General features: G+C 35.1%; 9 protein-coding genes across 9 annotated transcripts; 3 read left to right on the top strand and 6 right to left on the bottom strand.

Moving 5' to 3' along the window:
* Positions 1-953: 953 nt before the first annotated feature.
* Positions 954-3,412, top strand: L201_006405 (uncharacterized protein; the record flags this gene model as incomplete). The annotated part of the gene is made up of 8 exons (XM_066222124.1): positions 954-1,184; positions 1,292-1,387; positions 1,459-1,484; positions 1,602-1,767; positions 1,879-2,055; positions 2,135-2,503; positions 2,671-2,975; positions 3,106-3,412. 8 exons carry the CDS (start codon positions 954-956, stop codon positions 3,410-3,412), a joined length of 1,677 nt encoding a protein of 558 aa, XP_066078221.1.
* Positions 3,413-4,961: 1,549 nt separating this feature from the next.
* On the top strand, positions 4,962-7,565 carry L201_006404 (potassium uptake protein; the record flags this gene model as incomplete). The annotated part of the gene is made up of 3 exons (XM_066222123.1): positions 4,962-5,201; positions 5,342-5,606; positions 5,725-7,565. 3 exons carry the CDS (start codon positions 4,962-4,964, stop codon positions 7,563-7,565), a joined length of 2,346 nt encoding a protein of 781 aa, XP_066078220.1.
* Positions 7,566-7,804: 239 nt separating this feature from the next.
* Positions 7,805-10,483, bottom strand: L201_006403 (uncharacterized protein; the record flags this gene model as incomplete). The annotated part of the gene is made up of 10 exons (XM_066222122.1): positions 7,805-7,951; positions 8,033-8,141; positions 8,221-8,481; positions 8,569-8,713; positions 8,806-8,998; positions 9,113-9,295; positions 9,378-9,447; positions 9,529-9,566; positions 9,632-9,850; positions 9,944-10,483. 10 exons carry the CDS (start codon positions 10,481-10,483, stop codon positions 7,805-7,807), a joined length of 1,905 nt encoding a protein of 634 aa, XP_066078219.1.
* A 633-nt stretch (positions 10,484-11,116) lies between these two features.
* Positions 11,117-11,500, bottom strand: L201_006402 (uncharacterized protein; the record flags this gene model as incomplete). Its single annotated transcript, XM_066222121.1, has 2 exons — positions 11,117-11,369; positions 11,472-11,500. 2 exons carry the CDS (start codon positions 11,498-11,500, stop codon positions 11,117-11,119), a joined length of 282 nt encoding a protein of 93 aa, XP_066078218.1.
* A 425-nt stretch (positions 11,501-11,925) lies between these two features.
* L201_006401 (uncharacterized protein) lies at positions 11,926-13,639 on the bottom strand (the record flags this gene model as incomplete). The annotated part of the gene is made up of 6 exons (XM_066222120.1): positions 11,926-12,327; positions 12,426-12,610; positions 12,722-12,932; positions 13,043-13,136; positions 13,213-13,373; positions 13,502-13,639. The coding sequence occupies 6 exons, from the start codon at positions 13,637-13,639 to the stop codon at positions 11,926-11,928; spliced, it is 1,191 nt and encodes a 396-aa protein (XP_066078217.1).
* Positions 13,640-14,218: 579 nt separating this feature from the next.
* L201_006400 (uncharacterized protein) lies at positions 14,219-15,799 on the top strand (the record flags this gene model as incomplete). Its single annotated transcript, XM_066222119.1, has 4 exons — positions 14,219-14,320; positions 14,434-14,610; positions 14,695-14,868; positions 14,942-15,799. 4 exons carry the CDS (start codon positions 14,219-14,221, stop codon positions 15,797-15,799), a joined length of 1,311 nt encoding a protein of 436 aa, XP_066078216.1.
* A 976-nt stretch (positions 15,800-16,775) lies between these two features.
* On the bottom strand, positions 16,776-19,448 carry L201_006399 (uncharacterized protein; the record flags this gene model as incomplete). The annotated part of the gene is made up of 8 exons (XM_066222118.1): positions 16,776-17,019; positions 17,217-17,530; positions 17,689-18,081; positions 18,213-18,389; positions 18,581-18,746; positions 18,906-18,931; positions 19,048-19,143; positions 19,251-19,448. 8 exons carry the CDS (start codon positions 19,446-19,448, stop codon positions 16,776-16,778), a joined length of 1,614 nt encoding a protein of 537 aa, XP_066078215.1.
* An 883-nt stretch (positions 19,449-20,331) lies between these two features.
* L201_006398 (uncharacterized protein) lies at positions 20,332-22,380 on the bottom strand (the record flags this gene model as incomplete). The annotated part of the gene is made up of 11 exons (XM_066222117.1): positions 20,332-20,562; positions 20,619-20,788; positions 20,848-20,917; positions 20,985-21,007; positions 21,074-21,186; positions 21,257-21,317; positions 21,388-21,545; positions 21,771-21,881; positions 21,992-22,058; positions 22,139-22,221; positions 22,313-22,380. The coding sequence occupies 11 exons, from the start codon at positions 22,378-22,380 to the stop codon at positions 20,332-20,334; spliced, it is 1,155 nt and encodes a 384-aa protein (XP_066078214.1).
* Positions 22,381-23,415: 1,035 nt separating this feature from the next.
* On the bottom strand, positions 23,416-25,850 carry L201_006397 (uncharacterized protein; the record flags this gene model as incomplete). Its single annotated transcript, XM_066222116.1, has 9 exons — positions 23,416-23,855; positions 23,965-24,123; positions 24,196-24,322; positions 24,436-25,021; positions 25,098-25,105; positions 25,169-25,289; positions 25,379-25,445; positions 25,571-25,653; positions 25,777-25,850. The coding sequence occupies 9 exons, from the start codon at positions 25,848-25,850 to the stop codon at positions 23,416-23,418; spliced, it is 1,665 nt and encodes a 554-aa protein (XP_066078213.1).
* Between the last annotated feature and the right edge of the window lie 73 nt (positions 25,851-25,923).

Here is a 25,923-nt window from a genome sequence, read left to right as displayed (position 1 = left end):
CAGTGATCAAGAGACTGAAGAAAGCTAGGGCTAAGGCCTTGGCGAGGAAGTATAGAGGCTCAGAGGCAGAAGAAATCATGTCTTCTATCTTGAAGGAGAGAATCATTAGGGAGGAAGCTCATTCAATTCTGGTTATCTGCCCTGAAGACAATGAACATGGGTAATCAAGTATATCACCACGCATGTTTCTCAGCCGTAAATACATATAGCTCGGGATACCCGATCTTATGGGCTTAGAATGGCTGGCATGATTGGTATCTTTTGATTTGCGTCGAAACGATAGTATGGACAAGATACAACATACCATCAGAGCTTTCTCTGCCTTACGATTTGAGTCCTGTCAAGGGGCATTGTTTTCACAAATGACCAAGTTATCGTGATCACAAATCTACATCTATTATTGATAAGCCATTCTCATACACACTACGAGTACTCTACTGTAAAACTGTTAAAATTTCCTCCACTTCATCTTTCCATACATGCAACATACAGAATAATCGGATAAACGAGAATGAGTTTCTAACACCGTTGGAATCCTTCAAATCAAAAATAAAGGCAAAATCAGGAAAACGGAGAATATCTTGGCGCTAAATTGTATGAGAATTATTGATATAACGAGATCTCACCATAGATTCATCTTTCCACCTCATTGACCTCCACTCCAAATTCAAAAAAAAATGACAAAGCTCAAACTGAATTTTTGCTTTATAATCAAAATATTACATGATCAGAATGAAATATTGATAATTCCTTTATTGTATCATCCTCATCCATACGCGATCATTCAACTTGTCTATTTATATATTTTCATCATGATCGTTCTCATGAATTGTTGCATTTCCTTTTGATGATCGCACAATTTGATCTGTACTACACTGACGGACTAAACACAGTATCAAGGAAGAGTTTAATAACGTTAACAGGGGAATTAACAGCAATACTCATCAGCAAATATGAGTCAACGATCTTCCATAACAACCGTTGTAGATCAAGAACGTCTAGGACAGGCGGTTTCTGATGGATCAATCAAGACTGAAGGATCTATCAAGAATCTATCTGAACTTGAGAACGGTACACCTAAACTAGACCAACCTAACGACATGGATGTGTCTCAGGACGAACCGGCAGTTAAGCTATCTCAGAGTAGGAAATGGTGTTTACTATTGATTTTTAGTATGGCTCAAGTAAGTTAATATAGCACATCGATCATCAACCTATCCGATTCAATATTCCATCCAATGATACGTGTCACATGCATAAATTAAAAGCTGATGAGAATCAAAATGAATAGTACCTAGACGTTGTAGCCGTATCTGGTTTATTCATATATACAGATCAAATATCAGAAAATCTTGGTATTCTATACGAATCTTCAACATGGATTATTGTGAGTATAGATGGAACGATCCGAGCTTTATGTTAGGATATTGCTAATGATTCTGTTCGTAACATCAATAGACTTCATATGTTGTTACGTTTTCAGCGTAAGTGGAGATCCAAACATTCTACCGTACTATACTCCATCTTGCAAAATGACTACAGCTCTACGTGACCTTTGAATTGCGCTAATGTATATTCCTCATGCCATCATCAAATAATAGCTTCTTATTATTCTTTGGTCGTGTATCAGATTTGTATTCAGCCAAGCCGGTTTTCACATGGAGTTTCTTCATCTTAGGGATTTTCACTTTGATATTATCCTTTATGACAAATCAATATGCTTTCTTTGTATTCAGAGCATTAGCTGGTATAGCAGGTGCTGGTACGGTGAGTCGAATTTATAGCCATTCTTATCTCTTGATCTTTTAGTGCACCCCTTTCTTCATTCTCACAATCGCAAGCATGCTCGGTAGGCTAATGTAAAAGTATTACACGTAGATCCCTTCAGCATTCAGGTTAATCCTTACAATCTTCGAACCTGAAGAACTGCATGTTGCATTAACGATGTTTGGTTTAAGTGGTGCTATAGCAAATGCTACTGGACTTGTAATTGCTGGATTATTCGGATTTATCACTGCTGAAGGTCAACAAGCAGCTTGGAGATGGTTTTTCAGAGTAAGTCGTGTATCAAAAGTACACTTTTATATATATATACAATCAATATTAATTCCAAATTTTTCCGAACTTTTATTAGATGATCGCTGTAATTTGTATACCATTCGCTTTCTCAGCATTAATCCTTATACCTAAAGTAAAAGGAGAAAGTTCTGGTCAAGTCTCAACAACTAAAGATAAATTAAAAAGATTAGATATAATTGGAACTTTGATAATGTTATTTGGAATTATTTTACTCATTTTAGGTTTAACTTTAGGTGCTTCATATGGATGGACTACAGCGAAATTCTTAGTTCCATTCTTAATGTCATGGCCATTGTTTATTGGGTTTTTCATTTGGGAATCAAAATTACCTAAAGGATATGCTTTAATCCCTACAGAATTCTGGAAAATATTAAATATGCCTTTAATGATTTTTGTTGCTTTAGGTATTTATTCAACTTGGAACGTGAGTCATTTCAGCTACGATCTCAATCTTCCTCTCTTTTCGCCATCTTTTTCTCTATTACGGTTTTTTTCGCTACCATGGAGCGAACGAAACATACTGATGATGGTATTTATCTTTATCTTTATCTTTATCTTTAAATTTTTAATGGAAAAAAAATCATTTTTCAGTTCAATCAACTTGTTTTAATCGAAAGATTTTTAACGGTATTTGATGAAAAACCAATTATAGCAGCAATTAGAATGTTACCTGCAGGTGTCGCAGCTGTATTAGGTGCATTGATTATGCCTAAAGTATTATCAAAAGTTAAAAATTATAAATATGTTATTTCAACTGGATTAATAATTTGTTCAGCAACTTATATATTATTCATTTATTCTCATGGTGAGATTTATAATAATCAATATTGGAAGTTTGATTTTCCAGCTTTGTTTATAAGTAGTGGTTCAAATATGTGTGTTTTCTTAGGTGTTAAGTGAGTCTTTTGCTTTTTTTCTTCGCTATTCTTTCTTCTTCGATCAGCCTCATTCACATGTTTAATCCTTCACCCAACATGTTTTTATCGTCAGATGAATCGATACTAACTTGATACTCTGATTAAATAGTATTACAGTAATGACATCAGCACCATCACATATGTCAGGAGTAGCAGGTGCATTATTACAAGTATCTTTACAAATTGGTTCAGTTGTTGGTTTATCAATTCAAGCTGGTTTATTAACTTTATATCCAGATAATATGAAAAATTTCAAAAATGTTCAAGCTTCATTTTGGTTTGAATTTGGTTGGTTAATATTTAATGCTATTTTAATTCTATTATTGTTTAGAAGGAAGAAGACTACTATTAAAGCTGAACAAGGTGTATTGGAGGATGAAGAACATAAAAAGGATTTACCTATGGTTCCGCATTAATTACGACAAGCTGTTGTAGAATCAATAAAGAAGCATTCGAATTTAAGGGTTGAGGAATGATGTTATGGTTAGATCATCATACCGGCAATAGATTTAAATAGAAAACAAAATAGATTGATAGATTAGAATGATGATGAAATAACGAAATTATATGCGTTATAATATGAATTAATGAGCGTCATTCAATATAGATTGAGCACTTGCCATCAGGAATTACCATATACATTAAAGCAGACAAGAAAAGTAAAGCCATTTAATTGAGCTGAACGAAAAGGCTTTTAGAACAGACTATAGTATCGAATTTCTTCAACCTCCTAATTTCCACTCTAGACCGTTTCGGTAAAACATTTCAAGTGAAGCTGTTCTTGAAGATGAGCGATTTATCCATCCAGCGAGGCGAGAGGGGACTGGATTTCTTTCCATGAAGTGTCCCCTTGTAAAATAACTTGAATTAGGGTTATGTAGTATAGGAGGTATGCAGTATGAGGGAATTTAGTGTATATGAATGTTGACGTACAATGGTGAAAATTGAGCTATTTTAGTAAGAGTGAGTAAAATAAAGTAATAACGAAATACTTGTAACTCGTACATACCAAAATTAATTATGCGCGATTTTTGTGCGATTCATATGTTTTGAGAGATAAATGCTGTATCATTATAGATATGATTACAACTATCAATTTATACTAATATATGTCAGTCAAAATACCAAGATACCGATAGTTATGGCAATCAACAATTTTATCTTGATATAAGGTAAAATGGTCAGAGTATTAACGTAACCAGAAGTAACCATGTGATTGTTGTTTCTCATCTTCCTTCTTTTGAAGTTCATCTAAAACGTACATAATACAGTAAGTGACCCTTGCTTTTCAATCAATTGCGGTGTTTATTTTTTGACTATGTTGATGTGGAAATGGCATTAAATTATCATATTATACTTTGTCAATTTGACCTATCAAAGGCAATTTCCGATTGGTACGGCTCAATAATTGATTCTGTAGAAATTCGCGCAAAAGTTAAGACTCAAGGTTTACTTACTTATCATCTCTACTTTTACCTCTTATCTAGTTTAGCTTTATTCGTGAAATTTATTACATATAGCTAAAAGAAAAAAACCCCTCATATTATTTTCGGATATGTGTATCAAACGTTCATGCTGTTATACATGGTTAAAAGCATTCATTCATCCATAAGACCATTTCGTTATCTCTAATCTCATATTTCCTGTTCCTGCAGATTCTACTACCCTTTTTCTTTTGTCCTTTTTGGCACAGTCTTACAGGTTACGATCGGTAGAAAAGCATTTCGAGGACACCCAAAAAGAAAAGAAAAAAATCCCTCATTTTTTGCATTCAGGAGGTTCGATAAGATAATTGTCAATTAAAACAGAAAGATACTTCATTCGACAGAATCGCGAGTGCGAACAGGAATATATAAATACCAAAGTCATGTATAGTATCACTAACCTGACTACTGAATCTCCGGCTCTCTTAAAAGTACTGACAAAAGGGGTTCAATATATTCAAGTGTACTGTCTTAATTGACCATGACTGATCTTAATCTAGAAGACAATGCTCATTACTTATCTGATGATCACCAAAGCAGTCTCCATTACAATTACAAAACATCAAACTCGAGATTTAACAATGCAGATCAGGTTGGCGAAGAGATTGTCAATATACGTACCCGTCGTGCATCGGCAGCTATACCTTCAACAAATACTATTGGGGATGAAGAAGAAGGAGAGGCAGGATTGAAGCGTTCAAGTGATCATCGTGAAACTCAAGTAAGTCAAACGATCTACCGAAATGATTATTTTACTTTCTCCTCTTTTGGGTTCTTGAATATATATACTATACTGTAATCTCAAAGTTCATTACTAGTGCTTACGCTTACTGTACATCCATGGTGGTTGAATAAAATTAGGAATTCTCTGGTTTATCTCTTTTATCATTATCTTTTCAATCCTTAGGAGTAATTTACGGTGATATTGGTACATCACCTTTATATGTATTCTCATCAACTTTTTCTGATCCACCTTCAAAACGAGATTTAATTGGAATTCTATCGTTAGTACTATGGTCATTAATTTTGATGGTTACTGTAAAATATATTTGCGTAATTCTTAGAGCAGATAATGATGGTGAGGGTGGTACGTTTAGTACATATGCTTTATTATCAAGATATGTAAGTGAGAGATCTGATGTATTTTGGGATGAGAAAGAAAAAAAAAAAAAAAAACCGAACGATTTTTCTAATTTGGCTGACTAAAAATGATTTTCTTGTTTTCTTGTTCTTGTTAATCTTAGTTAAATATCACTTAAAAAATCCTAGAGAAACTTCAAAAGTTGAGATGAAACGATTAGCCACGATCGATATAGAAAATACAGGTAAAAGAGGACATCGAGGGATTCAACTACGCAGAAAAATAGAAGCTAGTAAAATTGTTAAAATTGTTTTAAAAATAATTGGAATTTTAGCTGTAACTATGGTTTTATCTGATGGAGTTTTAACTCCTGCTCAATCTGTTTTAGGTGCTATTCAAGGTATTCAAGTTGCTGTTCCAAATATAAGTAAAAGTACAATCATTGGTACTACAGATGGTATTTTGATTTTACTCTATCTCATTCAACCATTAGGTATATCAAAAATTACAATTGTTTTCGCACCAATAATAGGGATTTGGTTTCTATTAAATGCTTCATTTGGGATTTATAATTTAATTAATTATGATGCTACAATATTTAAAGCTTTTTATCCTTATTATGGAATAAATTATCTAATCAGAAATAAAGAATTAGGTTGGAGACATTTAGGTGGTGTTTTATTATCTTTTACAGGTGTTGAAGCTTTATTTGCTGATTTAGGTGCATTTAATCGCAAATCAATTCAAATAAGTTGGTTATGTTTTGTATTTCCTTGTTTGATTTTGACTTATACAGGTCAAGCTTCATATATAAGTGAAAATCCAAAATCATATTCTAATCCTTTCTTTAATTCTGCTCCACCAGGAACATTGTATTTTGCTTTGGTTATAGCTATTTTAGCTGCTATAGTAGCTTCACAAGCAATTATAACAGCAAGTTTTCAATTAATTTCACAAATTATGAAACTATCTTATTTCCCACAATTAAAAATAAAACATACATCGAAAAAATATCATGGTCAATTGTATATACCTTCGATCAATTGGTTATTAATGATTGGAACTGTTTTAGTTGCTTCAATTTATAATAACACAACAAGTTTAGGTAACGCTTATGGTGTTTGTGTAATGATGGTAACTTTTTTCGATACTTTAATGGTTTCTTTAGTAGCTATTTTCGTTTGGCATTTCAATCCTTTATATGTGGTTGGTATTTGGCTTTTATTCGCTTCTCTAGATGGTGCTTTTTTATCTTCAGCTTTGACCAAAGTACCTGATGGTGCATGGTTCACTTTATCATTATCAACGATTTTAGCGATTATTTTATTGATTTGGAGATTTGGTAAAGAAAAACAATGGTCAGGTGAATCCCAATTTAAACCTTTTAGTCAAGGTAATGTGTTTGAAATGAAATCGACATCTCAACATGATAAAAAAAACAGTATTATACCATTAAGCAAAATCAATGGATTAGGTATATTTTTTGATAAATCTGGAAAAGATAATCCAGAAGTATTCAATCAATTTATTGAAAAATTATCATGTTTACCTGAATTTATTATTTTTTTCCATTTAAAACCTATCAATAAACCTACTGTATCATCTGAAAATGATAGATATCAAATTACTAGATTGAATTTAGGTAATTCTCCAAACACTTATCCTAATTATTGTTATAGATTAATTATAAATTATGGTTTTAACGATGATATAATTACACCAGATTTATCTTTAATTATATATAATCAAATTAAAAATCATCTAATGACCAAGGAATTAGAAAATCAAAGACAAATACAAATTCTTGAAAAAGCTTTTAATCATAAAGTTTTATATATTATCGGTAAAGAACAATTAAAAATTGACAGAAAGAAAAATAATTGGTTTAAAATGATTTTATTATGGTCATTTATTTGGACAAGGGAAAATACGAGAAATCGTATTGCAAATTTAAATTTATCCCCTGATGGAATTATAGAAGTTGGATTTTTGACAGAAATTTAGTAACTACTGGAATTAGGTTCGCTGTACAGTAGAGTATTGGTTTCATACTTCACGTTGAGACGGAACTTACTGTATTAGTGAACGGGTTTTGTATATGTGTAGAAGGGAAGCTAAGGCAAGTAATTGATATAAATCGATTTGAAACATATTCAATCATAGATTATATACGGTACTCGTATAGTACCCAGTTCAGACCGAATGTAACGGGTACATTACACATTGACATATTCATACTTCATCTAACTATCCTTGTATAAAGTACTGCAAACTTTTGATTTCTGCCGCAACTTCTTACCATAAAAAATCAATAAGAAAGGTGCAGCAGATAATATTAATGCTACACAAGCCACTAACGTATTTGCATATTGATATCCCATTCCTTTATACTAATCGAGATCGAGATCAAAATGACAGATAATTCAATCAGCGAAAATGATCTTTGATCTTGATAATTGAGTTGAACATACCATTTGACGACTGAATAAAGGAAAAAGACCGGAAAATAAATTTCTGACAAAACTATGTGAAGCTTGAGCTGATGAGGAATATACTTCATATGCATCTGCAAGGTATGTACTATAAAATTATGCAAAGGTTATCATCAAGTTTTGATTAGTATCAGAAGTGAAATGGGAAGGGAAAAAGAAGAACTTACAAAACACCAGTATACATCATGAATATACCTGTATAACAACCAATTAGACAAACAGCTGGAACTGCCCAATGAACTATACCAGCTCTACCTGTCCAAGCGTAAATGAAACAAAATAAAGGAAACATCAAACCACCATATGCAGCCCAATATAATCTTGCTTCAGGAGGTGCTTTACCATTATGTTTCTTTGCTGAAGTTCGATATAATTTATCTTGATGAAATTGAAAACCAAATCCAATGAAAGCTGCGATACATAATGTTCTATTTTTTATAAATTACATTTACATATGAGTTAACGTTTCAGTTAAAAAAAGACAAAAACATGTATATACTACTACTTTGACTTACATTTCAAAACTTGCTGCTTGAGCTGTATTAAATCCATAAGCTTGAAAAACCAATATAACTGAAGAACCAAACATGAATACACACGCCCAAGCAAATCCAATCCAAAGTGATAAAGCAGTCACTATAGGTTCAGTGAATAGGTATACTACGAGTGAATGAGTAAACAAGTAAGTGAAATCAGTGAAATCAAATATACGATTTAAAATTGAGATAAGAGACGCAGGGGGGAAAACTTACAGAAAGGTCTGATCAAAGATACCCTCATTAAACTGAAAAAACTTTTCTTTTGTAAATCCGCTACACACATATGCTTCTTTCCAGTTTGTTTTGTTAATTTTTTGGCTCTTCTTGAAAGTAGAACATCTGATCTAGTTTCGCGTAATACTATAATATTTAGAATTACGTTGAAAGCTGCTGCTATAGTTTGAATCTGTATTACAGGATCAGTCAATCTCTTACTATCTCTTCTTTTACTGAACATTCATTACTTTGAATTTATTTAATTTTTTACGTGAACACGATGGAGGTCTTCAGGTAAACTTACGATATATGACCATCTTATACCGAATTTCTGACTAATCCAACCTACAGAAGTTATTCCAATACCTTGTGAAGTGAAAATCATCACACTAAATACACCCATTGCTATTCCTCTTTGTTTTGGATAAAACATATCTGCAACTGTACCTCCAACCATTGAATTTCCCACGCTCATCATGCTGCCTTGCTACGAAGGGATTAAGCAAGATTCAGCTTCAGCTTCAATGTCGGTAAGGATAAAAAGGAAGGGTATTATACATATAACTTACAAAGAATCTAGCTGCCAGTACACCATCATGATTCTTTGATATGCATTGTGGAATGAAAAGTAGTAGATTACTGTATTCATATATACATACATCAATGTCCAAGATTAGCTATACAATAGACATAATAAGGTGTGGGGAATCGATAGCTCACATTACAGATGTAACTTGATATATCATATTCCTCCCAATCTGAAATAATCCTCTGGATTAGCATTTTGATTCTTCACACTCACATTGTTATGTGGTCCACTTACAACTTCACTAAGAGGAGCCAAAGCCATAGGTGTAAAAGCGATAGCAATCATTGGCATTGTTAATTGTAATAAAAAAATTTCTCTTGATACATTAAAATAACTTGTTCCCCATTCTGCATTCACTCCTACACCAACTAACGAAACTGTTCCTGTAAAAGTTATAAATACGCATGTCAAGAGAATAGCGTATTTTCTTACTGAAGGCCAATTGAATGGGTTCTAATTGACAATCATTAACAGTAAGCCATATATATATAGGTATATTCCAAATATCATTTTAAACTTGATCACGTTAAATTACATTGAACTTACATCAGGATCATCAGGTACCCAATCAACTATTATAACTTCTTCGTCACCATCACCTAAATTTACAATAGCCTTATCTTCTAATATACCATTATCATTTTTGTCATGTTTCTGTTTACCATGTAGAGAAACATGTCTTCTTAAATCCTCTTCTAGATCCAATTCATGAGCTTGAGTTTGTGATGTCGATATTCTAGATAAAGAGCTTGTCATTCTACTTAGGATATTCCCGCTCTCATTTCCGTTATGATTCTGTTTATTATCATTGGAATATGTACGTTTTGCTCTTGATTCTGATTTTGATTTTGTCGAAGATGGCACTCTGGATAATATCCTTGAAGTTCCTATTTCGGCACCGAGATCAAAGGTATCATGTTTCTCACCCATGGGCGATTCCTCATCTAGGTATTTACTTCTGTAAGGTGTTTCTGCTTGTTGAATCGTTTCAATCACTGTTGAAGTGGTAGCCTGACTTGAAGTGGATTTGTCTTTATCATCGTAGATACCCTTTTCTAACTGATCGTCTTGGTCCTGACGAACCATATCGTTTCGATTGGGCTACTGCAGGGTTTGACGACGAGGATTACTCTGTTGAAAGCGCTGAGTTTTAATTAATGTTATAAGTCTATCAACACAAACCAGTCAAGTCCATTAATTTTATGGAAATCGAAGCAGCATCACTCATAGCTTTAGCAACTCATTAACACAAATCAGAAGTAACTAACTCTATCTACAGTATTTTATCAGACGCTGTTTAACTCGAACATCTCATATCTCATATTTTCCGTCGTCTAAATCTCTTAATTAACCCTGAAAAAGCCTAAAAAAAACCTAACCGGCTCGGTTTAGACCGATATCTTTCTGGTATCTCGGCAAACCCTTCTATGGTACATTACTAATACAGTAGTAACATGCATGAGGGGTATCATAGGATCATAGGATCATGATATCCCGTGGGCTGTTTGACTTTCCATTTGAGTACGTTATGGGTATAAAAGAGCTACTAAGAATATATATGGTATATGTAAACAAATCGTTATTATGGATGATGGGTAGATATACATTGTATGTTCATAATCATTCACCTAATGTCATCATCAGCATGCGAATGATATCTCTCAATTCTGAATTTCGGAACAGATAGTTGTAAACAGGATTGAAACTCACTTTAACTCCTTACTTTGAATAGGGAGGTAATATCTCTCCTTCTCTTTCTTCAACTTGTCTTCTTCTAACTCTAAATTGACCTAATCTCATCGAATCAATCTCATCTAATTGTCTTCTTAATCTCTCAGAATGTAACTCTTGACCTCGTCTCCAAGGGACATTATCTTGATATTCTCTATATTCTGGTGGTTTATATAATGCGAGGATTTTAAAATCTTTTGATTTAATTCTTTTTTGTTTTTTAGGTTTAGGCCGGGACGTACTGTGAAATGCATGGCAATTAGTAACGTATAATCATGATGAAAGAAGTAGTTTAATGTATATGAAGAATTATGTCAGAGGCTTGAATGCAAGTCAAACTTACGCGGCTGTGGTAGACTGGTCGTTACCCATCCCGAAGGAGGATTTGGATCTTGCATTGCCAGTAATTTGCTGTAGATAAGCTTGGAAGTTGGTTAAGCGTAGTGTCAGGGGTGATTCAGATTTTCACTGAAATGATGATAAGACATATAGATGGTATTGAAAAGAACATGCTACCTAGTACAGTGATTGATTGATTGGTTGATTGATGATGCAAGACGAAAGTGTAAGGAACGTTTCATGACTTTACAACGTAGGCAGTAGACCGCCAAGATAACACATGTGTGATATAACCGGATAAGGACTGTGTCAACACTAAGTCATCATGTAACATATCAGGCAACAGTTCATGCTCTATATGCATCAGCTCGGCAGACGATATCGACCATACACATATATGTATACATGTTTACTCTATCTCTATGTATATACATAAAGCACCTTTGCAATCACATTACCTACTCTACCCGCTCATTCGGCCTTTGTACGGTTTCTTTAGCTTCGCCAAAATCACTTTCTTCGTTTACTCTTGAGTTCCCATTATATCCTCCTGCAGTAGTAGATTGATAATTTGTTCTATCGCCTATATCAACAGCTGTCCAATTTTCCCTTCTACCAGGTACAGACGAGGTAGTACCATTATAACCTCCATATACAGGTTGAGCAACTGGTAAAGGTGGTTGACCATTTATCCCTATGGTGTTTCCCGAACTTCCACTCGTATGATGATGTGATCCAGTAGTATTCAACATACCCTCCATACTTGATCTTTGTGGACGGTGGTGATGATGTAACGGTATTTCTTCATCTTTAGGTATACGTGGTGAATATGGTTTATATGATTGAGGTGATGAGATTGGCTATTCAAGGTATATCGGATGTTATCAGTATAAATGCCTCTCTACGTTAGGCAACTCTCTCTCTGATCTTTCCCTCTGAAAGCACGCTTTACACTCACAGGATAATATTGTCTATAAGCATACCAAGCACCTGCTATACCAATTAGACTACCAGCAATAACGTCCGTGGCATGATGTCTATAATCCATAGTTCTTGAAATAGTTATCAAAGAAGCACACGATAGAGGTGCAAGTAAAAGCCATGATTTGTAAGTATAACCTGATCTATGGTTGATTCGCATTTCTGAGACAGTCAAATTATAGAGTCAGTCAGTCTCATGTAGCTGTACTAGAACGTGTGTTACGGTTATAGAGGGATGTACTATCTTTGGGAAAATTTTACGACGATACTCACTAGCAGCAAGGTATAAAATTAAATACCACATTCCAGACCAAGCAAAACTACTATGTCCAGAAGGGAAACTTCTAAAACCTTCTTGTAAGACTGAATCATCAGGTTGTGTACAAACTGTCCAAGACGTTAATCCATGTAATGGATTTTCAGTTAAATTTTCAGGTAAAATACATCTTGCGAACAAGTCTGGTCTAGGACGACCCACAGTAATCTGTAGCAGAAATAGTCTCGATTTATCAGCCATGGGTTCACATCTGACAGCGTGCTCTCGTGGACGGGTTAAAGTGATACAAAATCCAACCTCGTAAATTGGAAACTTACCTTGACGATATTTGTGAATGTAGCTACTAATCCTAAACCCAGAATTAAACCTAATAAAGCTGATTGAGCATCCCAGAATGACCTTCTTATTGCGCTAAGGGACATAAAGCAGTACTCGATGTTTAGCTATAATGGGACATGAGGTAATACATATGTGCTGTTTAACTCACGCAGTGATAATAATGATAACAGCTGGTACTATACCACATAAAACAGCTAACAACCAAACTGGTACTCTTTCAGGATCAGCATGTGGATGTGCTAATGAAGTATCTGTTATATCGAATAATCTTCTATAACCATTGATTTTATCCAATAGGTAGAAGATTGCCTACAAACCCATGAAAAAGGTCAGTACATCTAAGAGTGGAGATAGGTTGAATCGCTGACAATGTATGTATGTATTCTCAAAAGGAAGGACCCGGTTATCATGGATAAGGAATATCATTTCAAACTTACCCATAAAACAATGGTCAATGCCCAATCTGGTGCATAACTTGAAAATATCCTTAGTCTTCTAGATTTGTTCGAGGTGGTTACGTTTGTCACACGACCACCTGTCGATGTGGTATGTGATTTTTGCCATGGTAAAGGCATCTTCACTTGAGGTGTTTACTTGATTAGTGGATGTTTCCCTATGATCAACTTGGTTTCGTTATGTTTGCTTCAACCTATTTGCTTGTCGACGGATGATAATCAGCTTGATTAACCGTATAAAACGATTGACTTGTTAGTTGTGAGATATGATTGAAGATATTTCAATTTTGGCAATGTATTTTATTTTGCTATGAAGGTTATTTTTCGGTCATATCCCCTTGGCGAAACGTCAACAACACTGGAAGGGATCTCTTGGCATTCAATCAATCAAATCATTTTACTGCGACTAGCGCGTTTCAAGGTAAAATGGCTATACAGTGAAAGGATGGGACGACGACAGTAACGGCATCAATATTTTGGCGAGAAGATCCAGACAATCACGTGATTTGGATGTCTAGTTCCGCTGGAAGCTTATGACGTTGGAGGTCAGTGCACATGTCGTGCGCTGTCGAAACATTGTATAGGTAGATTCCATTCATCAATAGTTCCCATCAAGGTAAGCTCCATTCTTCTTATCGTCATTCTTTCGATATAATTCTGCTTCAATTATCCTTGTCTGAATAGGTCAAGACGTCAACAATGCCACCTGCACTATCCCTAACGGATTCTACACCTCTGGCAAATCAAGTAGCAGGTCATGGTGGAGTCATGTCAGATGCCTCGGGGTCATTGGTTATTAAAGTAAGTAGGATTGATTTCATAGCTTTCGATTCCTCATTCAATTGGCCGGTCACCTGTTTGCTCGTTCTAGCTCTAGACTTACAGCTGATATAACCTTTGATTGTACTGTACAGCCCGCACTTCCAAGAGAAATAGCATTTTATCAAACACTTAATTCATCTTCACGAGAAGACCCAATAAGGAAATTGAAACCTTTTGTATCTAAATTTTATGGCACATTAAGATTAGAGGGGCAGTTGTCTTCTAAAGGTGATGTAGAAAGGTTAGAAGGTAAAGATGAAGTACCAGAAGTCAGTCATCATCTTCTTTACAATGGCTATATCCACGCAACGATTGACAAAGGCTTATTTCATTTGATATTACCTTTTTGTCAGTCAGTAGTGATAGAAAACCTTTCATATTCCTTCACGCATCCAAACATACTTGATGTTAAACTAGGTACAGTATTATATGGTCCTGACGCTAGTGAAGAGAAAAAAACTAGAATGGACAAACAAGCTAGAGAAACTACTACTCATGAAACCGGTTTGAGATTTACAGGATGTCAAGTGAGTCTACCACGCGCATCATCAATGCATAGCGTATATAATCGAGTCCAACTCTGACTTTAATGGTTTGTAGACCTGGCACACACCTACCTCATCATATATACAAACACCTAAATCGTTTGGTAAAACCATATCTGCCTCGCAATTACCCTCAGGGATGATGCGTTTTTTCCCTCTTCCAAGCGACAATATTTCATCATTGGTAATTCCACCTTCCCCTGCCAGTAATGTATCGGGTAGTATAGCAACTGAAGTAGAAGAACATTTACCTTCTATACCAGAAAAATCAATATCCACCGATACTAGTACCGGTACCGCAATCACAAAAGATAATGTAATTCCACCTACACCAATAACAGCATCAAATGCTTCATCTTTATTACCAGCGGAATATAAGGATCATTCAATATCATCTAAATTATTGGTCAAAGTAATAGAAAATATAATTGAAGAAATTGATAAACTGATATTAGTGCTTAATGAATTAGAAATTCGATTTGTCGGCGGATCATTATTGATTGTTTATGAAGGTGATTCAGAAAATTTAGATAAATCATTAGAAGAATATGAAAAGAGGAAATCTATAAATGCCTTGAAATCCACTTTAAACGAGAACGATAAACAAGATAAAAGAAAAGGTAGATCAGCATTCTCAGAAGATGGTTCAGTTGAATCTGACGACGAGGAATATGATGATGATTCTGATTTGGACGATTTAGATGATGAAGATGATGACGATGATGATTTAATCAATGATGAAGATGAAAAACCTAAGAAAAAGAAGATAAATTCACCAGTAAAGATAAAATTGATTGATTTTGCACATACTTGGTTATGTCAAGGTGAAGGACCAGATTTAGGTGTTTTGAAAGGATTGAATAACTTGAAAGGGTTATTACAAGGTAGAAAAGATGAAATCATTGGAAAATAGGTCGAAGAGGTTTATCTCCACATCATGTCATCATTGTATCCTAATTCATGAATAACCTTTTGCTCATGTGTGACACCGAAGTAGTACCGATGACTCATCCTGCGTCTGAAGACTGACCTTTTATCAAAAGTTACTAGATTGTCTTCGAATGAATGGATTATGCTGACATCAAGTATGAAGGCGTTGAACAAGAACAAGAAACCAAGTCCAACCAAAGGTGTATTACCTTTCATGTATTGCGAAGTCTCTCGATATATAAAGGATACATTGATGTTGGAACACTTACACTTGTATCGTTATTACTCTTGTAGACGCGCTGAAACCTTCGAGGTCCACTCAAAATGAATCTCATAAACTGATAATACTGCTACATACTTTGTAAAATCGTAAAGTTTGTCTTCATTATTCAAGTTTTCTGATCCTTTTTTTCCAAGCAAGCTTAGCTTATCAATTATTACCAGTTTTTGGTTATGTCTTGCAATGATTGCGTGGTTTGCATTATTTATTGTCAGCGGTAAGTCCATTGACGATATCCCGACTCGTACTGAAAGTGACGTAAAAGCCGATAACCCATCCACCGTCTCAGACGGGAACATTCCTAATTACCCATATTAGATAAAGATTCTATGTTCGGTTTGTATCCTTTTAAATCTATCGCAGAGGTGTATGTAGTCAGTATGGAAATGATAAAACCCTCGATACATGAATAATAATGGGCTTGTATTTGTTTTTGTAAGTTACTATTCATCTATTTATCAACCTATATTTTGTCTATTTTATCTATCTACTTATTATATATACAGTAGTGATGCTTATCTAAAGTGTTTCATATTTGAAGACGTAACAAGAAACATTGATTTATCCTATTATATCCTTTTCTTTCCCCTAAAACTAAGTGTTTGATGCCCCCCAATAGTATGGTTCTCATGTCTGTCTTCTTCTCCTACCTTATCATCAATTTCGATAAAACCCATTTTTATCTTGTTTTCTGGTGTTGATAAAATACCAAAACTAAAATAGCATTCAATATTAACCAACCGAATTCAAACCAAAATGAAGCTTGAATATTATGATAATTTTTAACATTATCATTTGAATATAAAGTTAATAAACCAGCTTGAATTGATAATCCAATTACAGCACCAACTTGTAAAGAAACTTGAAATAATGCTCCAGCTACACCTGACATTGATGTTGGTACTGAAGTCATGACTGTTATACTGTCAAAGGGCGAAAAGGCAGTAAAAGTAAAAGTAAAAGATATATGGTAAAATTTTATATATTTATCAGTCAAACAACAATATGTAGCCTAACAATCTTCATAGATCAAGATACTGTATGTGTTTTCGGAAAAGTAGTTGGATGAAATACAGTATCGTATTTGAAAAAGTGGGATTCAAAGACATGATCAACTCACTTTGCACCTAAGAAAACACCCATTTGAGCCGCACTACCTAAAAATAAAGCTGGAAAATACCATTTCCAATAATGATTATTACCATGAATCTCTCCATGTGAATATATCATTAAAACAAACGCTAAAGCTGATATGATTGAACAGACAATAATCATCCATTTGAAAGATTTTACTTTAAACATTGATAATAATTTTGGTAAAACAATACCAGTTAAAACTACTGCTATACCTGAAGGTAAAATTCTCAATGAAGCTATTATTGGTTCTTCTCCAAAAACACTTAGGAATCGTTGAATCAAAACCAGTTGATTAAGCTAAAGATTTCCAATATATCAAAAGTCAAACAAGCGAAAGAGGGAGAAAGATGTAAAGTCATATACAAAGTATAATCAAAGTCAGTTTGTGGCTCTCTCGTTCTCGTGTCTGAGCCTACAGTGTGCTGAAAGTCAATCGATTCAGAGGGAATACTCACATTCCACCAAGAATATATACCCAAAGTAATAAAGATCATTAAAGGCATATTTAAGATTTTCCAAAAATCTACTGGAATTAAAGCGTTATCTTTGGATAATTTTGATTCCCAAATGAAAAAACCAATTAATAAAGGCCAAGATAATAGGAATGGAGCTAAAAATTTTGCTGTTGTCCAACCATATGAAGCACCTAAAGTTAAACCTAAAATAAGTAATATGATTCCAAATAACATTATTAAAGTTCCAATTATATCTAATTTTTGGATTTTATCTTTCAATCTTTCGGAATTTCCGTTTTGGGCATCTACTTTGTTGTTATGATCGTGTTTGTTAGATTTAGGTATAAGAAACATTGCTAATATTGCGAATGGTATACAGATTACGGCTATCATCTGCGGTAGTACAGTAGTATCGTTCCAGTGCATGATAAAGCGATAAATCAGCATAACTTCTTTGTCCAGTTAATGATGACAGTGAGAGTTTCCCTCAATAGCGTTCGTACTGTAAATATCTTTCAACTTACTCTGAAGAACCATCTCCAAGCGGCATGTTGATTTTGAGCAGTTATAAAACCGAATAAACCAGCTATAACTAATCCTGTAGCATTTGCTATACCACCACTTAAACCAAACATTGTTAAAGCGAAATGATGTTCTTCAGTTTCAAAAATCGTTAAAATCAGTCTAAAAGCTGAAGGTATCTGAATATGAAACGATCGAATCAAAAACAATATTCCAAAAAAATAGGGTTAGTGAATTAATCTCATAAGATACTCAAACGACAAGATTGTGAAGAATGGGAAATTATGATAGATAATATAGTTGAAAATGGAAAAAAGGAAGATGGATAAGAGGGAAAAAAATAATTTATACAAGTACAGTATGTACTTACAGTTCCTGCACCAGCTAAACCTGATAAAGCACGAAATACGAAAAAAGCATATTGATCATTCATAAATGATAATATTAGATTCATTATACCAACAAAAAAGAAACTCCACGTGAATACTGTTTTTGCTGAATATAAATCTGAAACTCGTCCAAAGAATAATAAGAAACTACAGTACAGTATATCAAGATGATAAGAGAAATCATTTCATTAGTAATCGTTTTTTTTTTTTTTGCTCGGAAGGTTCTTTATGTTATTTGTAGACTCCGCCACATCAGATATACAGTACTACAGTACAGTAGTACTCGTGCTGTAAATAACAACTCACGCTGAAAAAGTAACCACGTATGAAGTCTGTTAGGAATCACAATTTTTTCTTTTAGCTTTAGTGAACGATACAATACCATGTCAAGTGAATTACACTATACGAGTAGCGACCCCCAACATCGAAATGATACAAGTTGACTTACAATGATCCAAGTAGAAGTTTCATACAGAATACCTAAATTTTCGGATATTTGATCTGTAAATATGAACATCCCAGATACAGCTGCAACGTCCAGGTACTATTACAATTGTATACACGATCGGCATTAGATTCAGAAACTCGAGTTGCGCCGTGTAAGGGAACGAATCACGATTTACGGATTTTCATACCGAGTTCGGAACTTACCTGAGCCATACTGAAAACTAATAGTAAACACCATTTTCTAGTTTGGGATAATCTCACAACTGGTTTTTCTTCTCCTGTTCCTGTTGTATTACTTTGATGTTCGTTCACACCTTGTAATGCAATATCACTTCCATCATGGATATTCCCAGGCCTTGTGATTGTGGTGGTATTCGTAGTGGTTATTGATCGTTCACTCATTTTACCATATATATTGAATTATCGAAAGATGATCGAATAAACTAGTTTATTACTATTAGCGCATAAATGAATTCGATATCGAAAGCTGAAATGATTATACATGCAATATATGTCACCCTATATATATATATATACTATATATATATATACCAATTTGATTGGAATTCCAACGAGAACATGCATATGTATAAAAATCCTTCCAAATTAATTTTGATGGCGTAAGCAGATTTTTTGTTTTGGTCTGATTATCAAGCATATTAAGATGCTTAATAATAATTCTCATATTCCCAGGCATTTCCTACGCTTTGTGACGTTGGAAACGATGAAAATGACGTTGGGAAATAACGACATGACGTTGGAAACTCACTCAAAGATGACGTTGGGAATGATTTTCCTTCCAAGTGGCGGCGCAACAAATTTAGGTTAAATGACGTTGGGATAAACAAGATTCTGATTCGCAGTGCCAAGAATCACTTTGGCAATCTTTAGTCTATCACAATTTCGACCGTAAAGGGAAAAGAGAGTACATAACGTTTAGACCTTACAATATGTATGATCGCTCATATTTGAACCTTTACAACAAATCTACTCTCAACTATATGACCGATACGACCGAGTTATAAGCGATTACGACCGTCATCGGATAGACCGCAACATCGAGAATCAATACTGAGCTGAGACCGCTACAAAACAGCTAGGGTTTCAATGCTCTCCCTCACGATGACTGTAAACCCATGCTAAGTATATTCCAGACTCAGGAAAATCAGCGAAAGTATGCATCAAGCATTTGAATATGATAGATTATCAGAAACGTCTTTATAGGAATATCCACAGTCGGGGAGAGAAATTGTTGAAGACAAAGTCCGTTTAAATGGATATCAGCCTAGAATTGGGCTGAGAGTCTTCTCTTTTTAGCACCACAATGCTTGGTAGCGTTGTTATCAACTCCTCCAGTAGCTACTAAATTGACAGGGGCAACGCCTGTAGGAGAAGGTGTGGTAGCGGTAGTATTGGCACCAGGAACAGCAACAGCGTTGTTGGCAGGTGAGCCGTTGGTCGACCAGATAGGGTTGTTACCTGGAAGAGCAGCAAGTGGACCATTTTCTCCGATTTCCTATATCAAGCGATCCATCAGCTTCTGTGAATGATGAGTCGGTAGTAACAACATACCTCATCAATGATGACACTTGGATCATCAGGAGTACAAGTACCGCCACCACTATGAGTGAAGATTGGTTCTAAGACTGGGCAATTCTCAATAGAGAATCCAACATTACATGACGCTCCTGCTTCAAATACCTTTGGGAAAAGTCCAGTTGGCCAACCATTAGTGAAATCACCTATCAAGGTAACATACTGTAAGCTTTCTTATCAATGGTTATAGAATCAAGTAGCTTACCGTGAAGTGAGTAACCTGTATTGTCCCCTTCTGCCCAAACTCTAGCACCCTCTTTGTAGTCGTATCGGTCCTGTAGACAAGTCAGTATATGCATTTTAAAGGATTGGACATATGGACAGGGATGATATGATTCTCACAGTGAAGTGGAACTCGTAGAATACTATAAGTCATTGGAATACAATGGTCAGGTTATATATCATCGCAAACATAAAACTAGATAACTCACAACTCATGATTCTCTTGGGGTGAGTAGCGGGACATGGTCCTCCTGAGTCATGACCGCCTGAAGCTGGATAAGCAACATGTTTACTACCTTCCAACCAGGTATTGACACCATCCCTGTATCGTATGGATAAAATTAGCTACAAGGTCTAAATTAATATCTTAACTAGATTTGCAGTCTACTTACCAACAGTTGGGGAAGAAAACGTTCGCTCTGAGATCATCAGGACAACTGTATGGTGGGAACTCTACGAATTGTGAAGCATATTAGCAGAACTTTCTTGAGTATATCAAGTAGGTTAAGGATGATTAGCTTACCGTGGGTATCAGGTTTTCCAGGTGCTCCACTGAAATCTAAACAGGTGTAACTAATTGCTTTATTGGAGTAATCGTTGTCATCATAAGTAGATCTCTTGGAACTACCAGCTAACATCTTGAAACCGGGAGGGAACTCGTGAACTTCTTCACCATCTTGTCTGTAAAAGGAAAGGTCAGAATAACGAGACTACATACACCGCAGCGGTAATTGGCTTACCTTCGCATCTATCGAACCGTAGAGGTATATCGGTATTATCAGCATACATGACTTTGTGCGTGAAGATCTTTTCACCTCAATACTACTCACAAGATAGTAGCTATACAGGTGGACCGCTTTTGATCAGCCTTACAGTCTATGAGCTAGGATAGTATGTCCAACTTACGTGTTAACCCTGTTCATTGGGACTAATGCGAAAGTACCATTATCCTCTTTTCTGTATAATTGAGGTATCCAATAGTTACTTTTATCTTCGATTACATTGGCCGTGGTACATCTAGGTAGTTAAACAATTTGACAAAATTAGCTACAGTACGGATATAACCTTCCATCTTCAAAAGAAGCAACAAGTGGTAGATATCAGTGGGAATCGTTAATTTGACTCACTTTCCGTTTCTGCTGTTATCGTAATCATATACATTCTTGAATGATGATGAACCGACTACAGTGTGAACTATCATTATGGTTATAAATCAGCATGCTTTATTTTATATCACAGAGTGTAAGGTATATTATAAGCTCTACGTTACTTACCGTGAGATGAAATTCCTCCAGGAGAAATGATAGGATCTACTCTAGTTGTAAAAGTTGCTTTACCATGTTGAACGATGAAGAAGCTAGTGATTTGATAAAATGAGGTAGAATGACTGTCAGCATAAGCAAAGAAAGATGGGTATCCTGTAAAAGAGGTAAGAGGAATCAACTTACGGATCAGAAGCAGCTGATACACCAGCTAATAAAGAGATGACACTGAATGAACTAGTTAATCCCATCATCTTGCTAGATTGGTGTATAGTTATATGCGCGTGAGTAGAATATTTGTTAAAAAGAGTGTAAATTTATGCTTAACAATGAGAATAGACTGCGGATAAGAAGTAGAGGGAGGGATAGGGTTATAGGGAAGTAATGAGAATTGAATGGTTATGATATGTCAAAATAAGAAAACGAGAAAGAGAAGAAGAATTAAAATGCCTCAAGCATATATATATATATAGGTGATCAGTACAGATCTTAGATCAGATTAGCTGATACTGAGGAAGAAAGATAAGAAGAACGGATGGATGAAAGTGGTTTCCAAGAGATTGGTAAATTGCTGTATGTGGTTGACAATCATCAAAGTTGTATGCATAGACCTTTGGTCCTTGGCAAGATACTGACATGTTGTTGTCGTTCAGCATTTACGCTGTTAACGAAGTAGAACGTTGATAGCCAAAGGATTGGCAGAAAACAACAAAAGGAATGAGGATGAAACGTTACGGAGACTGTTTGTTATAGCGTTGGGCACATTGCGTTGACAGCCTGGTCTAAGCGTTGAAATGTCGACAACTTCATCCTTTGATAGCGGGAGGGTACACGTCCAGGCACAACGATGAAGGACAAAGCATGTTTGTATGAATATGATAGGAAGGTCAAAGAGTCTGGAAGGAATGTGTAGTAATTAAACAATGTGAAGAGATGAAACGAGGTCCTGGGTATTGGTGTGCTAATGTAACTTGACAAGTTTAAAACGCGCAAAAACCATTCAAAGTTGTGGTACTCATCCTACTGTACATAGCTATTCTCCGAAGCCGAAACGGACAACCTGGTATATTGTTGTCCGGAAGCATATCATACCTTATCGCATACTGAATGCATCAATCACAGAACAAAATCATATGAACGAAATTACTGAAAAACCCAGATAACCCAAATATCAAATCATATCAGAAACAAGAACAGAATCTATGGTTGATAAACCAGTACCAACTTGTCGGCGGAGCGATCCTCCTTAGCCGACTAGAATATATATATCATTGCGAATCGTTCATCCATTAATGACCTCCGCGACGTCTTTTATGCCCAGCTAATCTGGCCGTTGATGTTGAGGTAGTAGCTGAGCTAGTTTTAGTGATGGATGAAGAAGCAGGCTTGAGATTTAATGTGGCTTTAGCAGATGAACTTGTCGTCGAAGTCTTAGCTGTAGAAGTTGATGTCGATGAAGACGTTTTAGTCCCTCTACCTGCTACAGTTGATGATGATGGAGTAGATGTCTTGGAAGTCGAAGTTGATTTTGATGTTGATGATGAGGATGCTTTAGATACCGCATTTACATTAGATGAAGTTCCACTTGACTTTTGATAAATGGTTAATAAGGATGAACCACCACAATATCCAGCAGAATATTCTAATCCTTTACAAGGCATACTACATGCTAAATTATTATTGATAGCTGATAACGAAGTTTTCGTAACTGAGTTTCCACAATAGCATTCTGAAATCAATTCAAATTGATTGATTAGTCAGTATTGGCTTTCTCATACTTTTAAAATGAGATCAACTCGGAATAGGGGATGCTTTGCTCAAATTGCAACTTCACTCACCAACGGACCATTCAACACCAGCTAAAGAATAACCTTTTGATGCACAGAAATTTATACATTTTGTTGGAGTCATAGTTTGGTCAGTTGTCGATGCAGCTGTCAAAGCTCTTGATCCTGATGGTTCAGCTAAACAACCTAATTTAGTCCATCCAGCTGGAACTGAAAGCGACGAACGCGCAAATCAGCTATCAAATCATTCGAAACGTCTTAGCGGTAATATGTAGAACTTACCAGGTATTGATGAAGTAGTAAAAGAAGCAGTTTCCTTGTAATTTGGATCAGCTTTTTTAGGTCCTGAACTACCCCAAATTGGGTTATTCCCTGGCAATTTAGCTATAGGACTGTATGTACCGATATCCTAGAGTGGTGGAGTTATTGGATTAGCTTTTATAATCCTAAATTGAATGAGAAAAAGATGAAACGAAAATTATCTTCCAAATGACCGGAATACTGAAAGAAAAAGCTACTCACCTCATTTACGATTTGAAAGCCTGAATCAGGTGTACATGCTGAACCATTATTAACTAAATGTGGTTTTAAAGGAGGACAATTTTCCAAAGAAAAATCAACAGCACATTGTTCACCATAAGGGAAAATTGTAGGTAAAAAACCTTTTGGCCAACCAAAAGTAAAATCTGCATGTAATGAATAACCTAAATCATCACCTGTTGCCCAAACTCTTGAACCAGCTTTATATTGGAAATTATCCGTAAAATGAAATTCATAAAAAATACTTAAAATTCTTTTCGGATGTGTTGAAGGACATTTTCCACCTGAATTATATCCATCTGTAGTTGGATATGCTACATGTGCTGAATTTGGTAAATATGTATTTATACCATCCCAACAATTTGGGAAAAATACTTGAGCTCTTAAATCATTTGGACAACTTTGTGTGGGAAACCCATTTGTTTCAGGTGCACCATTAACTCCTAAACATACGTATGAAATTGCTTTTTCAGCATAATTTGATGAATTGTATGTAATTCGACTTGGATTTCCCGCTACCATTCGGAATCCCTCCGGAAAATCGTATACTGTTTCACTTTGACTTCCACTGTATAAGATAAAAATTCAGGTTTAATTAGCATAATGTATGTGACGACAGGATGCATTGTAAAACAAAAACATACCGTCTCATCTATGAACGAAGGCAATTTGTCAGCTTTGCTCACTCCCTGAACGGAAAAATCAGTCGACTTACCAAGTAATACGTGTTAGCTCTATTCATTCTGACCAAAGAGAAGGTCCCATTATCATTTTTTCTATACAATTGAGGTGTCCAATAACTTGATCTATCAATATCTACATTTGCTGTTGTGCATCTACAGTCAAACATCAAAATATCGAATCGTTATACGTTGTTGTTAGCTGATAATGATAATCACCATTGGAAAGTAGATGAATGACTTGCCTTCCAGACATTGAATTTTCGTATGTATAAGTAGGTTTAAATGAAGATGAGCCAACGATAGAATGGACTAAAAAAAGATAATTTGCCATCAGTTCTTATTTGTTCATTTGATACCATTCTTGCCGCCGTAAATTATCTTACTAAAGAAGAAGAATGAAAACATAACATTTTTAAGGGAAAAAAAAAACTTACCATGAGATGAGATACCACCTGGCGAGATAACAGGATCAATTCTACTTGTTATTATATCAGGTGCATGTTGAACGACGAAGAAGCTGGAGGAAGTGGGAAAAAGGAATCGATAAAGTCAGCTTATTCAGCATATTATATGATTGTTCGATGGGGATGTAAGTCTCCCACATGTCGACAAATAATACAGTGAGAGATTAATTACTTACGGGTCAGTCCAAGCTTGAATATGATTTAGTGAAGCTATCAAAGTGAATAATGAAATTAAAGTAGTTGTGTACATTTTGGATATATTGACGTATGTATGGTAGATTTTTTAATCTTGACACATGAGATTATAGATCAATCGATCTGTT

This window comes from Kwoniella dendrophila, chromosome 8 (genome assembly GCF_036810415.1).
Source record: "Kwoniella dendrophila CBS 6074 chromosome 8, complete sequence".
In the NCBI taxonomy this organism is placed as follows: Eukaryota; Fungi; Basidiomycota; class Tremellomycetes; order Tremellales; family Cryptococcaceae; genus Kwoniella; species Kwoniella dendrophila.
This window is presented reverse-complemented; position numbering and strand designations above follow the sequence as displayed.